At 42.9% G+C, this 18,359-nt stretch overlaps 1 protein-coding gene across 7 annotated transcripts in view; it reads left to right on the top strand.

Annotated features, from left to right (window-relative positions):
- Positions 1 to 18,359, top strand: part of atp8a2 (ATPase phospholipid transporting 8A2) — a 48,506-nt gene that overhangs the window by 14,039 nt on the left and 16,108 nt on the right. For 6 of the 7 annotated variants that reach the window (XM_085468392.1, XM_085468389.1, XM_085468388.1 and 3 more), the window contains 15 exons: positions 126 to 237; positions 565 to 733; positions 836 to 963; positions 1,057 to 1,134; positions 1,218 to 1,306; positions 1,522 to 1,566; positions 1,764 to 1,839; positions 1,931 to 2,119; positions 2,198 to 2,247; positions 2,339 to 2,408; positions 2,497 to 2,581; positions 2,747 to 2,886; positions 4,938 to 5,076; positions 5,685 to 5,749; positions 13,942 to 14,114. In XM_085468392.1, coding sequence (XP_085324518.1) covers positions 126 to 237; positions 565 to 733; positions 836 to 963; positions 1,057 to 1,134; positions 1,218 to 1,306; positions 1,522 to 1,566; positions 1,764 to 1,839; positions 1,931 to 2,119; positions 2,198 to 2,247; positions 2,339 to 2,408; positions 2,497 to 2,581; positions 2,747 to 2,886; positions 4,938 to 5,076; positions 5,685 to 5,749; positions 13,942 to 14,114 — 1,608 coding nt within the window. The remainder of the gene's footprint in view (positions 1 to 125; positions 238 to 564; positions 734 to 835; positions 964 to 1,056; positions 1,135 to 1,217; positions 1,307 to 1,521; positions 1,567 to 1,763; positions 1,840 to 1,930; positions 2,120 to 2,197; positions 2,248 to 2,338; positions 2,409 to 2,496; positions 2,582 to 2,746; positions 2,887 to 4,937; positions 5,077 to 5,684; positions 5,750 to 13,941; positions 14,115 to 18,359) is intronic. The other variant, XM_085468387.1, reaches the window with a different exon arrangement.

The following is an 18,359-nucleotide window of genomic DNA, read 5'->3' as shown; positions in this document are numbered from 1 at the left end:
ATTAAAAAAACAATTAGGAAGTAAAAATTGAGAAGCAACTTAAAAGTCGAAAAATTAATTGCATAAACTGCAGAAATCGACATTTATTTACTTGATTTGGGGCTAAAAACCTCTCTTTCATTCAGTCCAGTCCCTCTGGGTCCAGACCAGGTGCTGCTGCGTGGCGCCCAGCTCAGGAACACGCAGTGGGTTGTGGGAATTGTTGTCTACACTGGCCACGACTCCAAACTGATGCAGGTAAATCCTCTGCTGTGTTCTAAGTCAGTAAACTGTGAATAAGCATGAAAAATCCGGCATTTGAAGCCAAATTTCAAATTGTTTATTAATTAGGATCTCTTCGTCATCCTTGCCTGGGCGAGTTTAGAGCTTTCAGTTAACCGTGACACATTCTTAACCGGGACTGCATCCAGACTAATCTTCAGCTACAGTCTTTGGATTGCTCGTGCATTCTCCTGCTAAAAATGGATGAAAATCGGTCATCTGAATTATGCATTTCTGTTACTGTTACTGCAATAATTAATTGAGTAAAACGTAGCTCCTAACAAAAGCCTTTCCAACTCCCAGAACTCCACCAAGGCGCCACTGAAGCGCTCTAATGTGGAGCGGGTGACCAACATGCAGATTCTGGTTCTGTTTGGCATCCTGCTGGTCATGGCACTGGTCAGCTCTGTGGGCGCAGCCATCTGGAACAGAGAACACACAGACGAAGCCTGCTGGTACCTGTCCCGGGCCGGTGAGACCATAACGCGCCAAGATTGCTTAAGTCTCATTATATTACTTGCATGTTTGGGTAAATCTGGGTTATTACATGAAGGAATTTTGTCTGCGACTTCAGGCGACATCTCCCTGAACTTTGCATATAACCTACTGACGTTCATCATCCTGTACAATAACCTGATCCCCATCAGCCTGCTGGTCACTCTGGAGGTGGTGAAGTTCACACAGGCTCTCTTTATTAACTGGGTATGACCCGTGCATCATTTTTAATGCGTGCTTATAAACTACAACTGGTCGATTACACACTTACTTCAAGTGTTTTTTTGCTCTTGTCCTCAGGATGTGGAGATGTACTACTCAGAAACGGACACGCCAGCCATGGCGCGAACGTCTAATCTTAATGAGGAACTGGGCCAGGTCAGTTCCTCGCCCTCTTCGTAACGAGCTGCTCTAAAACATCCTGCTTTTGTTCTCGTTACTCACCGTCTGTCTTTTTCTAGGTCAAGTATCTGTTTTCCGACAAGACTGGAACTCTGACCTGTAACATCATGCACTTTAAGAAGTGTACCATAGCCGGGATAACGTATGGGTCAGTTATCGCATCTGTAAATAAATTCTCACCTCTTTTTCTCTCAGATCGTCTTACTGATATTTCCTTATCGGCCTGTGTTAGATGAACTTAATTAGCATTAGCTGCTGCTCAGTTGATTAATCTCGTGCATGCTTAATTAGATGAACTAATCAAATTCATCAACTGATTTCAAACTAATTCCTTTTGCATTTCCACCGCATTCATTACTGCAGCCACTTCCCTGATCTTGACTGTGAGCGTTCAATGGACGACTTCAGGTTAGTGACCACCTCCCCCTCAACATCAGCCTTTCCCTTTTTAGTGGTTTTTTCCTCATTTTGTGCGTTGGACTCTTTCCTAAATGTTTACCTGCTTTTATCAGAAAATTATGTCTTGTAGCCTGCAAAGACCCCCCCCCAACACACACACACAAAATAAATAAAATACATTTGGATTCTTTTTTTTTGTCTTTTAGTAATCTGCCATCCAGCAGCCACAACTCCACAGAGTTTGACGACCCAACTCTGATTCAGAACATCGAGAAGGACCATGTGAGGCTTTTCTCTTTCTTTCTTTGAAGCCATCCGTCTTGGAGGCTGTTGCTAATAACCACGTTCACTCTGTTTGCTCGCGGGCGTTCAGCCTACATCACCTCAGATCTGCGAGTTCTTGACGATGATGGCGGTGTGCCACACGGTGGTTCCAGAGAGGGAGGACGACCAGATCATCTACCAGGCCTCGTCCCCTGACGAAGGAGCACTGGTCAAAGGAGCCAAAGGGCTGGGCTTTGTCTTCACTGCCAGGACCCCTGATTCAGTCATCATTGAAGCTGTAAGTGTGTAACCGCACACGTCTCTGGAGTCGCAGCTACTTTTTGGACAGGAGCTGACATTTTTTTGTGGGTTTCAGATGGGGGAAGAGAAGAGCTATGAGCTACTGAATGTGCTGGAGTTTTCCAGGTGAGCTTGAAGTTGATGTTTTTCTTAACCAGTGATAAAATGCTGATATGAGACTGCTTTGGGTTGAGACTAAACTAAATTGTCTTTACAGTAACCGTAAACGGATGTCTGTGGTGGTCAGGACACCCAATGGGAAGCTCCGGCTGTACTGCAAAGGAGCGGTGCGTTTATCTCATTATCAGTAAATTCAGATGTTAATGAATGTAAGGTAATGGTTTTAATTTAATGGTCAATTCCTTGTTTTTGTAGGATAATGTTATTTTTGAACGTCTGACCGAAGCGTCTCAGTACAAAGACTTAACAGTTGCTCATTTGGAACAGTTTGCTACTGAAGGTAAGAAGGTAGATTTTGTAGTTTTTGATTTTTAAGGCTTTTCCTCTGTAAGTCAGACTTAAGTCACAAATTTGTTGGCATTTGGTGGATGTCTTGCAGCTAACAGCAACTATTTCAGCTCAGTAACAAGGCTTTGACCAGCTTATCTTCCTTCCATCCACTCAGGCTTGAGGACACTGTGCTTTGCGTACGTGGACCTGGAGGAAGAAGCGTATCAGGAGTGGTTAAAGGAATATAATCGTGTCAGCACCATAATCAAAGACCGCGCTCAGAAGCTTGAGGAGTGTTATGAGCTGCTGGAAAAGGTAAACACAACATCTCTTTGTCTAAAATGATGTGTGTTGGTGACCTCCTGTTGGTTTATTCTGTTGTATTTATCCGCGACACCTTGAAGGCCGGGAAAATATTTTTTGACATTAAACTTCTTCACCTTCTGGCTGAATATTGGACATATCATCTTGGCAGAACTGGTAGGGTTAAAGTTGTGGCATTAAATACATTGTACATTGTAATTATGTACAATTGTCTGAACTGATGATCTTGGAATCCTCAGTTGATTAGAAATGGCTCCCAAAGATCTTCCAAGTTTATGTAAATGTACAGGTTCCTTGGATTTCCCCATTGTTTTGAGTATTGATCAGTCCAGTGAGTGCTGTCAAACAAAAAAAATTATGCTGCCAAAGAGAAAATACCAGTTGCAGTCAGTCATGATCACTAATGAGAAGTTAATGGGCCTTGGTCTCGTCAAGTTAAAAGACAGTCTACTTCTGACCCTGTGTGGATCTGAGAAAATCCAAAAAGAATTCAAGGTTATACACCCAGTTATTGTTTTTTAGTCATTAAAGATGCCTAGTGTACAGTCATTCCACCCTGGAAAAACAACAGTTCAAAGAAGTCATTAAAAGCCCCGGATTATCACGAAATTCAAGCCCAAGATGAGTGTGTAAACTTCAGACCACAGCTGTCTCTCAGTTATTCACCCTGCTGCATTTTCCGAGGTATTTTTGTGTCTGGTTGGTAAGCATGGTTGTGGTTATCACTCTCCACAAATATGCTACACGTAAAACTGGAGACTGATGAGCAATCCCCCCACCCCCACCCGCCCGGAGCCTACAGATGGATGTTGGCGTGGTGGAGTGGTCAAAACAGCAGGCAGCAATGCAGGGTGGCAGCAGTGGTGCTGTCAGAGGGAGAGATGACACATTTTGCAGCTTAAATAGACTGCTAATTTGGGAGGGCATGTTTGGGATATGACGTGAGGAGAGTGAGGCACGCTAGTCCGTATGACACAGTGCAGCTTGAAGTGTTGCTCGTCTGAACAAACTCTGAGGCTTTGATCCTTTTAGTTGCACCGTGGCTGAAAGATTGTAAGCAAAATATTTGGAAAAGGCTGAAAAACTGAGGTAAACTAACAATAAACTGAATAAAAATACAGTCAGATTGAGGAGACATGGAAGTATTGATCTGATAAATTCACAGTGTGATTCACTCATGCAGAGAACGAAATGCTGCTTGGTGGCCAGCAGGTGGCAGAGTGGCTCCATTTAGGGCCACGCTTGGGACTGGAGCTGGTGCCATTTCTTTAGGTATTCATTATGTTGTTGTTTTTTTTTATTTGGAAAACACAGTTGAAGTCACCTTTTAAGGCATTTAAAAAATAATCATGATTTAAATGCTAGTCTGTGCTCACAGGTAGAACATAGTGAAAGTGAATTGCTGTTTTGGTTTTTAAAAAAAAGGATAAATAAGAGGATATGGGGATTAACAGTAGAGCAGTGAATTGTTTGGTGGGGAAATCAAGGTTTTAGAGGAGAGAGGCAAGGTGAGAAAAGTAAGTGAAGAAATTAAAAGAAAGAAAGAAAGAGGAAGCAAGAGGAGGGGGTTAGGTTTGACTGGAAGACCGCAAGGGTAATTACCTTCACCAGCATGCCAAAAGCCCCATAAAACTGGAGTCAACAACACATTAGTGTTAACTTGTGTGTCTGTGCATGTGTTTGTGTATGTCCGAGTGTGTCTAATGAGGGTACACGTGCATATAAATGCTGAACAAATTAAAGCGGGGGGAGGGTTATGTCTTGGCATGGAGAAACAAAGTTGGTACAGAAATCTAAAGTGAGCTGAACCGAATCCGCTGGCATCGCTCTCGCCCTCAAATTAGACGTGGATGATGCCGTCTGGGGAAAAAGAGCCCTCACGTACACTCTGGTGATGTCTATTTCTGGCCTAAATATGATTGTTTTTAAAACCTCGTTAAGTATTCTGTGCTATGTTTTGTTCCCTCTCTTTTAGTCTAACTTTATTTCTTTTTAACAGAATATGTCTGCATGTCTTTCACGCTCCTCTGCTCCTCTAACAGAACTTAATGCTGTTGGGTGCCACAGCCATCGAGGACCGTCTCCAGGCTGGCGTGCCAGAAACAATTGCCACTCTGATGAGGGCTGATATCAAGATCTGGGTCCTCACTGGAGACAAGCAGGAGACTGCCATCAATATAGGTGAGAGACGCTTAAATAACAATGTGAGGGTAAAATGTTGCTTTTAGCAAGTAAACGTGCTGCTGCAGTTTCATGTGCAACAGCGTAGCAAACTGAATGTATTGTGGAGTTAATGAAATCATGGCTGGAAGAATAGCAGGCGTTATGCGGGCTGTGAGATGCCTGAGATGCCTCCATTCTCTAAGTGGAAAGTGCCTGCGACCAGTGTAGCCACCGTCTGGGGGTGACATGAGTGGGTTTAGTGTCTTGGCAGTCGTGGAGAAAGTTGGTGGCAGACGTCCAAAAAAACAATGACGGGAAGAGGAAAATGTGAGCTGACACTTGTCGCTCCAAGTTTAAAAGCTGGGGCATCCTCAGAGATGGCGCAGATCATCTTGTCAAAGTGTGTATGAGCGTTGATTTCCTGATTTACTGCAGGGAAATAAGGCTGGTCACAGGCTGGTGAAGGAACTCATATTGGTGTGTGTGTGTGTGTGTGTGTGTGTGTGTGTGTGTGTGTGTGTGTGTGAGAGCCAGGACTGTGTCGAGTTTTCACCTGTGTTTTGGGTTTGAGAAAACCCTCCTCCTCCTCCTCCTCTACCCTCCACTTATCTGTTTCTGTTTCTCAGGTTACTCCTGTCGCCTGGTGACACACGGCATGTCCCTCATCATCGTCAACGAGGACTCGCTGGACGTGAGTAGGCAGGCCTCTTCCTCCTCCTTCGTGCCTCTGGATACTTTGTACAGCGTTGAGACTTTTTGTTGACTTTTAGGAGATAGTGGGCTGTGTGGTGGGGGTCTTAAGAAGGTTACCGTGGGAACAAGGGTGTGGTCTGCAGCCAAGATCGGTGGGTGGGGCTCTTTGTGTGTTCACAGGTGCAGGTAATTAAAGTCTCTGGTGTCCTCTTTGGAGAAAGGGATGAAAAGAGACAAACACTGCGCTATCGCTTCTTTGCCCCTCGGTCTCTTCCACATACAGCGCTTTCAGTGCTCTTACAGTGGTCTCTCCTTCTTTTATCATTTCCTATTTCAAGCTAAATCCCAGAAGAATGAACACAGCTTATGTGTTCAGTCACTTTATGATCCTGTTGCTATTTTGAGATCTGAGACATTCCTTTACTCTCGATTAGATTTTCTAACCCCAGTTATGTGTTCTTTGCATTCAACCTCCTTGTGTGACTGCTTCACCTAAGTGGCTTGATTGCTGTCATGTGTCCCTGTCTTTCAGACAGTCTCCCTGAGTCCCATGTGTGCGCTCGCACAAATATAATCACCATTACTCGGTTTGTTTTTATGGAAGACACGGGAGATTATGACTCGTAAATTTCAAGTTTAAGCACTCTGTGTGTGCCCTTGTATTAGTTTATTTGTTTATATGTGTGTATTGTGTGGTAAGCATTCATAAAGAGATCTCTGTGTTTACATTCAGAATTTTCTAGCCTCATATAAGTCAGTGTGCAGATGGTGTGTTTCCTGGACTGTGGGTTTGTAGAGTAATTGGATTTGTCTCCGGCATGATCCCTCCATAATATGGTTTACTGGTCTGAATGGATTTTATTGTTGGTGACGATTATGAATTTAAGTGTAAAGCTGTGCACTTTTAATTGTTTTGGATTCTTGCATTATGCTGAATTGTAAAGCTCTGACTGGTAAAGTTTACTCTGTCAAAATTAGCAAAGTGATGTCTGAAAGCTCTTAGATTTGGGGAACTGCTGGTCAGATAACATGCAGGCCACTTAGATGCTAAATCAATTGAATTTGATGGGGTAAGCATTTAACGTTAAGGTAACGAGGGTACTCTACACTGGGAATTGCCTATTAGGACACAAGGGTGAAAACTAATCTTAGCGCTGTAAGCGGATCAATCCTAAACTGGTTTGTAAAATATATTTTAGCAGACTGTCTCCCACGCTGATCGTGTACAGTTTCAAGCCTGATGGGTTTGTGGTACTCCATCTCAGAACTGAACTTTCACTTGGACTAAATGTAATTATCAAAAGGTTTTTTAGGGCTAGGAAAATTGGAAATTAGTGCAGAGATTTCTTAAAACATGTGCATTTATACATGGAAATATAGTATATAAAGGAAGGAGTTTGTACAGTTCTAACAAGCTTAAAGGTTAATATTTGGTGTGACCACCTTAATTTTTCAACACAGTCTGAACTCTCTTAAACAGCTTTCTTGTAAATTCTTTAAGTAGTCTTCAGGAATAGCTTTAATATTGCTGAGGTCTCTGCTCTGGGGAGGCCGATCTATGGCTACATACTGACGATGATTCAAACCAAAAAGCTTTAAATTTGGATTAATCACTCCGTAAGAACATTTTTGCATTTTAATGATCAAGGAACTGGCCTCACAGCCCATTGTTCATTCAGTGGGCTGGTTTCAGTCATTGTGCAAATGTAATGTTTATAGGATTGGGGAAACCTGTAAGTCAGCTGAGACCGAAGAAGTCCAGATTAAGAGAATCAACCTTCTGCCACTCTGTAAGACCCGTTGCAACTGATTTTCAGAAAAGGTCAGAAAAGAAAACTTTGTATTCATACAGAAGTAAAATTTTTCTATACATGAGAGTTAAATAAAATCACATTGCAGCTAAAACTAAGGAGAAAAAGTCTGATATAAACACGTAAGCAGCCACTGGATATTTTTCAAAGTAAAACCTGAAACATGCCAGGAAGTGATCTTTAATATGATTCAGTGTTTTTCTTTTGATAATAAATTAAAACAACTTAGCAGGAAATCTATTTTTAAGCTTCAAAGTTTGGCCTCCGTTCACTTTAATGGGGACAATTCACCCTGCTGATGTGTCCTTGAGCAAGATTTCAAATGTTCACCAGCTCTAGGGAGGCTCTTCTGTAGTTTGTTCCAACTTTCTTGTGCAGCAGGGTCAGGACAAAAGGCAGAATCTCATAAGTCTGAGTTTAAAAAAAGAAAAAGATACTGTTTTGATTCAGATGGACTTGTTTGTTGGTTGAACAAACACATTTCATTTGGCTGCAGGTCAAAAATGCAACTTACACACATAGGCAGGAAGAGTCACAGCTGGCTGACGTGAAACATAAATGAAGCGCCACGCGTAGCGATATAAAATATGCCTTCAAGCTTGCGGTGTTTGCAGGACGGACGCACTTTAAAGTGGTTGTAAATGCAACGCAGCAAAAAAACGACACAGGATGACATCCCTTTGTCATCGCTGTTTACTCATCCCGTAAACATCGAATTAATCTTCACATGTTTGCAAGACGAGAAACATGCGAGTGCGCGCGCTGATGACAGTCGTGCCTTCTTATCGGGACAGCCTCAGAGAGCTCTGGTCGTGAATGACACAGATGAAAGCACCGCCGTCTTCGGCGACACTTCTCTGACACTTAAAATAACTCAAAAGTGCGACTTGGACATGAGTGAATGCAGAAGCTGTGTCACTTGTTCTCTTTTCTTTTTTTTAAAGTCTCACGTCTTTCACACCCTCTCTTATCCGTAGGCAGGATGATCTTTGCAGCGGATCTAGGCCAGCAGATGCGACACCCTCTCCTCTCCCCTTCTTCCCCACCGAGCCCCGTTCTCCGTTTCGTCTGCTTCGCGCTGCTGCCTCCACATCTGTCAGCGCTCTCTCTTCGCACAGGATTTGACCACACACCCTGTGTGATTTTGTAACAGCAAATATGTGTGTGTGTTTTAGACAGAGAGTCAAGAAGAGCGGCAAAATCTGTGTCCATCTTTGCGCAAACATGAGAGTGTGTTTATTGTGCTTTATGTATGATATAGACAATCTGGAAGCGACCGGAGGACGAGACTTAGAAAAAAAAGAGGGGGCGAGGAGTTTGGCTTGAACCATGTGAGGGCGATGAGTGAGTGGTAACGCGATCTCCTTTTGGTCCTCCTCCTCATCAAAACAAACCCTGTGAGCAATGCCTCCTGGGTAAACGGTTTGCGAGCACTGAAGCTGTGACAAGCGCCATCTGTCACCTTAAAATCACATGCCACACACACACAGCCTGACACACATCTTTGCCCTGGCTGTTTCTGTGCAGTCATTAGAGAAGTCTCGTTCTTATTACCTCCATACATCTGACTTTGAATCCACACACATACTTTGCACAGTTTACCCAAGAAGCAGTGGCACATGTTGCCCTCATCACCTTGTTAGTCCTGAACATAAATTTCATCCAGCTTTCCCACAATCCCCAGGCCCTCGTCACACTGCCCGCAGTACAACTCCTAAACAAACAACGCCTGTCTTCTGCTCATTCATCATTTTTATGCACGCGTGCAAATGCAGACACGCACATTTTGTTGTGCCTCAACTTGCATTCTCTGTCGTTCCGACATTTCTTTTAAATGTTTTTTACATTTTTCAAGGTTGTAGAAGTTTTTAAACAGCAGGCGCCTTTTTGTTAAAGCCTAACATGTGTTCCCGTGTGCTTCCAGCTCCAGCAGCAGAGGATGTGGATGTTTGCACAGATGCACAATATGATAATTAAACAGTGTATTAAATCTTACCGGTGACAGACTGTGCACTGCAAAAACGAGCACATCCTTCTCCGCCTTCTTTTCACTCAGCGGCTCTCTGTGTTTGAGTTTTCCCCTGCGTCTGCTTCACACTCCTCGCCTTCTGTCTTTCCTTCTTTCCTTGTATTTTTTTTTAAACTTCTTCTCTCTTTAGTCGCCTTTGTTTTGTATATTTTACACTCGAAGGACATTTATCATGACGGGGCGAGTGATTACGCCATCTTTGGAGTAGGTGGCCTGGAATGAATCAAATTCAAGCGTCCTCCTTGCGTTCATTTATATAAAGGGAGAGACGTGCACGTTTGTTTCTGCGTGCGCTGTCTGCGGTAAAGTGTGCAATAAGGGAAGGCGACCTGCGATATCTCAAACCGCCTCTATGATCCTGCTCATTTTGCGATCCAAATATAAACCTGATAAAATTCCACGCAGAAGGGCCTGTGAGCATAGTGTGCAAAGAGTGTGTGCATGGAGTGTGTGTGTGTTTAGAGGTTAGAGAGTGTCTGGTTTCTTCCAGACCAGATGCATATGAAAAATAAACATTTAGTTTGGAATCTAAAATGCTTGCTAATGAGATCTGTCATTTTGCAAGTGGTGCAATCAAAGAATTACACTTTTTTTCCTCCAGGGTCTCCAAAGATAGAACATTTTAGCGTGAGAAATAGAGAAACTACAACATATTGCATTATTTTTCCTCCAGGATTTTTTCTTTCCTTTGGGAAAGTGTTAGAAGATTGTCTTAACACAAAAACAGCTCAAAAGGATCCATAACAATGTTTAGTCAGGAAGAAAACATTTTTATTGTAGTTTTCTGTTCTGGAAACGGATACTTTTTAGCTTTAGGAGCTAGCTACTGTACCTTAGTCGCCTTTTTAAACTTCTACGACTCTTTGCAGGACCTGTCTGCTCATTATGTCCTGTTTTAACTGCCAGTGAAATGTTGGCTAAACTTGCTGTGACAAGTCAATGTGCTGTACTAGTAACGCTTAACACCCCCACCCCACCACCTCCCATCCCTCCCACCTTCATGATCTGATACTTAATCTGGTTAAGGCAATGATAAATGTCAGATACGGTGTATAATCTGGATGTTTTTGCTTCCACTAAGTAAACTGGAACATGAATGAGAAAATGTAGACTGTCTCCAAACACATTCGATCGTGTCATGTTGAGGAAATCCTCAAAAATCAAACCCACAAACCGTTCTGCAAGACGTCATTGGTTGGTGTTTTACTTTGCATTGTGCCTGTCCACCCCTGGCTCAGAATGGACCTCGTGCAGTAAGCATGATCCATATGTACAGCAAAGGCAGTGAGTCTGATAGTGATATCTGATTAGACAGAAATCTGTGCAATTTATATCTAATATAGCTACAGAACTGTGCAAACGTTTTGAGGGGTGGCTCAGGGAGAGGGAACAGGAGAGACGTGCAGTGATTTATTGAAACATGCAAACATACATGGAAACACAGTATATAAGGCAACTAGAGGTTGTACAATTCTAATGAGCTTGAAAGTCGATATTTGCTATGACCACCTTTATTTTCCAACGCAGCCTGAACTGTCTTTGGAAGCTTTCTCGTCATTTCTTCATGTAGACTTCAGGAATAGTTCTCCAGGTTTTTTAAAGGAGCTTCAAAGCTCTGCTTTGGATTTTGGCTGCCTTTTGTTTTCTGTCAAGATGATCCAACACTGCTTCAATAATGCTGAGTTCTGGGGAGGCCGATCCATGACTGATAGTGTTTCACTGTGTTTTTTTTATATCAAGGCATGGTTTAACTGCATTGGCAGTGTGTTTGGGATCATTAAAATGAAGTTGTTGTAGATCAGATGTTTTCCAGATGATATTATATGGTAGATCAAATTCTGATGGTAGTTTTCTGTGTTCGTAACTTCAGTAGTTTTTAATAAGATCTCCATCACCACTGGCTAAAATACAGTCTTCTTCGTGGCCTGTAAACACACACTGTTGTACTGTCCTGACCTGTGAATCACCTTGTTTGTTTAAAAATGCTATTTTGTGCCTGTCAAAGTGTGTTATTTTGTTATTTTTCAGAGATTCAAAGAAAGAAATTGGAACAAATGTGCAGACAGAACACTGGTTCATCCCTTGAGTTGGGTGTCTTTTTTTATGGTTGAGTGATTCACAGGTCAGCGGTCAGTGTTAAGTGGCTTAAACAAACTAAAACGATTCCCAAGAAAATGATTAGGTTCTGGACTGAAAGTGAGTGAAAAAGCAGCCAGTGTCCAAAGAAAAACATGGCAGGAGAGCTGTTGCTCAAGACCACTTCATAAAATTCCATCCGAGATCCTTGGAAGCAAAACGTAAAGAAATGAGGGAGTGGCTCAAGATTTTTTCCACAGTGCTGTAATTAGTCACTTTTTTTCATCAGAAACAGACATTGTTGACTTTTTAAAATAAAAATAAATGACTGTTGTGCTTTTTTTAATAACAGTAATAAATTATTTTAATATAACATTAGAAGTAGGGAGAGGGGGTTTACTTCCTGTCCTCATGCTGTGATGAGCTGAGGGAAACGTTTTTGTCCAGTCTCCATCTCTCACACACACACTGCATGCGTACACGTGCCTACATGCAATCATATACTCTCATGCATGCATACACATGGTTTTCTCCCCTAAAAACAAGATGCAAAGACACAGCCAGACACACACGAGAGCCACCTTTTAGATTCAGAACTCAGACAACCTATAATCTCCTTTAATCCTTTCATTATGCTTTTGTTTTCCTTTCCCCCTGTTTGGGGAAAAAAAAAAGGTGAATGCAAACAGGAATTCCGGCATACAAAGAAAAACACACAGCCTCAGGCTGAGAAAACAAGAGCAGGGAATTTTTGGGGAGAGGAGGGACGCTTGTGTGCCGAGGGTACGCATGTGTGCATCGCTATTTGGCGAGAAGAAGAGAGGCGGCATTGTTCAGATGATTGCGTTACATGCATGTATATGTGAGCGTGTTATCTGCGTCGTCTCTAGCGCATGCTGATCAGTGGACAGAGGGGTCGTCTCTCTGTCAGTCACGGGATCCTCTGAGGTCAGACGGGTGCCAATAACCCGCTGCGAGGGCCCGAGCGGATTCTTACCGGCGCCAAATCTTCAAGTGTTTGCGCACTTTTGTGTCTAGAGTTTTTGTCTTGTGTAGCAGCTCGCCATGTATTCAGCTCTATTACTCATGTTTCCACAAACACTTCTTGTTATAGGTCATTTCATTTTACGTCATTCCTCGTTTATTACGGGAATAATCTGAATTCCACATGTAAAACTACCAAAACTGTCCCCAGGTAGAGCTAGCGAGCTGTTTGCTCCACTTGATGGATAAAACATTCAAGCTCCATCTGTTTAACGCTGGAGTGGTTTTGATTGGCTTTCCGCTTTTCCGAGTCCACCTGGCAAAATCCTGAATGTAAAACAAGTCGCCACAAAGTCAGAGCTGCGACTCTGATTTGTCTTAGCCGTCTCTGTTTGTTGGATGATTATGGATTCATTTCTCACCGGTTATCAGCTTCTATTTGGAAGCTAAAGGCGCAGTTAACAATAGGATGTGTGCGTGTGGTGGCGAGCAGGAAGGCTTGTAGCACGTCTGCCTCTCCACATGGAATTCATTACATCCCGGTGGGATGTTTATTTTCTCTATTAATCCCTGTTCCTCTATTATCAGGAGCTCCATCAAAACTGCCCCAAACTACTGGCCTGCAGGCGAGCTGGCATTAACACAAACACATGTACACATACATGTGAATGATGCATTTAGCCCCGTCTCGACATTAGTTTACCTCATCTGTCTTTGTTACCTTTTCCCCTCTTGTTATGTGCCTCTCTCTCTCTCTTTCTCTCTCTCTTTTGTTGCTGCTTTGTGAGGAGAAGCTTTAGGATTTAATTACACGATGAAAATGCCTCCAGGACTTCATACCATCAGCATGTAGTGATGAAGTCTAGAGCAACTGTGAACTTTATATTGGCGTTGTTAATTGTTTGGTGTACACAGAAGCAAATAGTTTCTCCAGATGAAAGCGAACTGCGCGACCAGCGCATGCAGCGTATGTCTTCAATTTACTGCCAGCGGTTTTGACCTTTCAACAAATTGGTCTCTGTGTTTTTTGATGTGTGCGATTTACATTTTTTTACTACTTTGCGAGGCCACAAAAACGTAAAAAACCTGGAAATGCGGTTGTTTGAAAGCTCTGCGGCAAGATCGCGTAACACCGAGTCTGATTTAGAGCTATTACTGGTTATGGCGCAGATAAAGATCCAAGATGTTTGGCGATTAGTAGTGAGTTCATGGTTACAGGGTAGCTATGAGTTAGTTGCTGACTTTAATGGCAAACTCAGTCCTCCCTTCTGTGTGTTTGTCCTCTTGCAGGCTACTCGTGACACGCTGACAGCTCACTGCTCTTCCCTCGGCGAGTCTCTGAAGAAGGAAAACGAGCTGGCGTTGATCATCGATGGCCAGACATTGAAATACGCCCTGTCCTTTGAGCTCCGCCAGGCCTTCCTTGATTTGGCATTGTCCTGCAAAGCCGTCATCTGCTGCCGGTAGGGAAAGCTCATTTATCAAATGCATATACATATACACACAGGTATTATTGGTTATCTGCAATTACTCATAAATGCCTGAAGTAATTTACAAATAGAATCACAGGTTGAGCAGGTATTCATCTCTAAATGCAGCAGCCTGTGTTTGACTCCAGGCCTGTGTATCTTTCCCCAATCTCTCCCTGTCTCTGCTTCACTGCCCAATCTAACAAAGAGAAAAAGCCCAAAGAAATAATCAAAGAAATGGAAAGCGAAATGCCAGATTGTCTTTGTTTAAATCATAGAAAAAATGGGTTTCTCATAAAAAGGGCATGATCGCTGATAATCCTGTTGAAACGTGTGTTTCAACAGCGCTTTGTCCGTAACACTTTGGACAAAGTTTACAAATTACTCTGCAAAAAGTCATTTTTTTCTGTGAGGAAAACAATGACGCTCTGTACCAAACTGTTTTACAGATACACAACGTGATTGTGCTGCTGTGGGAAAGTCCCAGTGTGAGAATGAAAAATGAAAGCTTTTCCACAAACTTATATTTGCTTTAATGCAAAATTTCTACCTGAAGTCTTTGGTTTTCTTTATTTCAATACCTCTACTCAGCTGGGGTAAAATATGTAGACTATCCAAACACAAAGGCAGCAACAAAAGAAAAAAACTAAATATAAAGACAGGCTTCTACCTCATTATCTTTTCTACTTAGACACAACTAGTGTTGCATTGCCTAGTGTGGAAATGTGAATCAGTCTGAATGCATCTGGCCACAGCTGAACAGACAGAAAAATGTAAACACACTACAGCGTGCAGAGACGTCAATCATCGTGCTGCAGCCGGCTGATATTAAACAGCTGTGATTGGCCTGGCCTGGCCTGGCCTGGCCTGGCCTGGCACGGGCACGGTCGAGTGAAAATCTGTTTAAGCAGGCCAGACGCTTCGTGCCAGAGATGTTAAAACACGTGCTCGCAGATTTATTTGGTTCCCAGGGTCGATACCTGTGTGAACACAGCTGTTCCTCCTCAGGTGATTTCTGAGGCTGCGTGCTGTAAAGACACATTAATCTGTGACGTTTTAAATGCCCAAACAGCTCCTTTGAATTTGTGAACTTCATTAGAACAATCATCTGAAAGAAAAAAAATATACACAAGCACTTAAGAAAAAGATCCACTTCACACAGGCGGGTTTTTAAGTTGTGGATAAAGTGTCCATGTGGAGGACTTCATTACCTGCACATGTGCCAGTTTGCAAAGGTTACCGGTTGCCCACAGACAGCAAATGAATGAGGACGATAAAAGCCTGTCCTGTTGCACAGCAGGGACGATGTAATACACTAGGCTGCTTGGAAATGTCAAAGTCATGACTCACTTACTGCCGGTACCCCTGGAATGGGCACCAACACACACACAGACACACACACACCTAGTCATGACCGTTATATATTTCCATTGATACAAAGTGTGGTCTGTTCAATGAATGTTTACAGCATGTTCCCTTTTTTGGGTATGTTTCACTCAGCAGCAGCTGTGATGTTTAAAAAAAAAAAAAAAAAAAAAAGAGTTTCCACTCGTCTTTTTGTCTCTCTGCATGTGTGTGTGTGTGTGAGTGCAGACGTGCGTGCGCGTGTGAGCATGTGTTAGCCGGGAGGCACGTAATTGACTCTTCCTTGCACTTACAAGCCATATCCGGACTCAGGTCTCACAGGCCTTGCAAACAGCCTCAAGCTTCCTTTCCTGCATCCTTTACTTGCTATACCCTTGCCTCTCTCCCTGCATCTCTCTCTACCTTCCTCCCTCCCTCGTTCGGTTTCTCGACTCCTTCCTCCTCTGGCTAAGACATGTTAAACGTTAGCAGACTAGACTGAACAGCATCATAATTAGTTTAAGCACATCTGCTGAGCCCTTGTCTGGTTTTAAAACACATTTGAATAAGCAGGCCCTCTTTGAAAACAGCTGCACTGAAAATATATTATAATTTATCCAAAAACTGCAAAGAAATGACTGATTCTGATCAATATTTGGGTGTTGTTAGGTTTTGTTTTTTTTAACAAAACAAAAAACATGGTAGGTTTGCCAACTGCTTTGGTGTAATAGTGTCTAATTTCAAGGTTCCTGGATATCACAAAAACAACATAGATTAGAAAACGTTCAAAGGCAAAAACGCAGCTCACTTTGTCCTGTTTTGTTGTCTTGTAATCTTACCATGACGCCATTTATCTTATGTCCCCCTGGGAGGTCCTATGCTGAGAACCAATACTCCTTTAATGAGTGGTTACGGTGAGGTTGCTGCACCGAGTGCCATAGCTTTGACGTTAAAGAGCCGGATTGTCAGTTAGTTGTTTCTCACCTACTGTATGTGTGCGATGTTTCACCACGCGGGAATGCGTGCGCGTCTCAGGGGCCCGAGGAGCCGAGCGCACTCATACGCTTGGGTTCCCGACTCCACTGCGCGTTTGTTTATAGGAGGACTCGGTGGCTGCTTATTTTCTGCTCAGTTCCACCGTGAAGAGCGCTGGGAGCCTTTTATCTCCCCCGACTTCACTTTACACAATCGCAGACACTGTTAGCGGTGTTTAGGGGAAAGGTAGAGTGAGACAGAGAGCGCGACGAGGAGAGATTTGCGGTTTGAGGCCAAGAGACGCAAAGGCGGACTTGTGCGCACACACACACACACACACACACTTCGGATGCAGAAACAGGAAAAAATAAAGAGCAGAGGTTGATCCCATCATTCAGCAGTAGCTCTCTTTGAGGTTTCCCCCCTCAAATGTCCTGTGGTGCAGGGTGTGAGGCGTGTGTGTGCGCTGGTCTGATTTTTGCTTCTTAAGCATGCCAAGCAGACCTCCCGGTTCTGTGATTCCAGCTCGACTGGGACATGCTCTTTACATATTCACAGAGGACAGACCGTCTTTATGACCTGCAGACCTCAGCCGGATGCGTGCATGCACGCGCACGTAATTTCATTTTCCCATACCCTTATAAAAGCATCATATTTTGCTCTGCTTCCATGTGATGGCTCATACAGCTGCACATAACTTCATTTTTCTAATATGATTACTGCAGCACTGATGAATGAGGTGGTGAGTCACTGCTTGTGCTGAGCTCCCAGGAGTGAGGCCTGTTCGTACCATACAAACAGTCATTGTGAGGGTGACTCCTCCTCTTTCTAGGAAAAGTATTGGGCACACTTTTAAGTCCAGTGTTGATTCTCAAATTCCCATCACCTAATGCATCACAGAGGCTCAGGTAATAACTATAATCAGTGAAATGTAATATAAATATTTAATAACTGGATTTGGACTAATCTCTTGTAATGCAGCCAGTAGCTACTTTCTGCTGCCTGATAACTCTCAAAGCCACTTTTTAACTCCAAGTGAGGATGATTTATTGGATGAATCTGTACTTAAAAAGTGCCACGTTTTTTATAAAAAACACAAACATCCTGTCTTAAGATGCTGTACGATGTTTTTGTTTCATACTGTACTGTAGGGAGTGGCTTTAATCCCAGCCCCAGTATCACTTTTCTCCCACGTCTCGTCCTTTGGAGACATATTTGCTTTCACCGTACGACATGCAGGTAGTAATGACAAGACTCGTGTAAGCAGCGTGCATGTGAACGGCACGCAGTGGGAATGCCTCCTCATATGAAGCAGGTTTTGCAAACAGAAGACAAATTCAGTCTTAGCTGCTGTGTCCAGAATGCAAGCACTGAAAATGTAAACAGTGTGTGTGTGGGGCTGGATTGCTTTCCCACACAATCTCCGTCAAAGCTCGCCAGCCATGAGGCACGCTCTGTCCCTCGTTACACTGTCTTGCTAGTATTGAATTCTTTAAATGGCCCAGAAAAAAGAAACTCCTCTTACATATCTAAATGCATAATTCACCACGTATATTAAGTCCTGGCATAACCAGTACCCCACCAGAAACGAAGGAATATCGTATTTCTCTGACTTTAAACGGGAAAACTGCATCATATGTTTATAAAACTGAACTGTTACTTGTGTTTTTCTTAGAATATCCCACTTTAAATTAGCTAAAGATAATAATTTCCTCTAAACATTCTAATAATCACGTTCTAATAGAAATCTTTAGGCTTATTATACAACATCCATCATTCACCCTCATCACCACTTTTTTTCCACATTTAAGTGCTTTTTCTATCTGACATTCGCACACATTCATACTACACATAACATAAATACTTTATTGACCCCTGCAAGGGTAATTACTCTGCTACTGCAGCAGGTTAAAGATTAAC

This window comes from Copadichromis virginalis, linkage group LG9 (assembly GCF_057382275.1).
Source record: "Copadichromis virginalis isolate Kocher_CV1m ecotype Utaka linkage group LG9, C_Virginalis_male_GT1.1, whole genome shotgun sequence".
Lineage (NCBI taxonomy): Eukaryota > Metazoa > Chordata > Actinopteri > Cichliformes > Cichlidae > Copadichromis > Copadichromis virginalis.
This window is presented reverse-complemented; position numbering and strand designations above follow the sequence as displayed.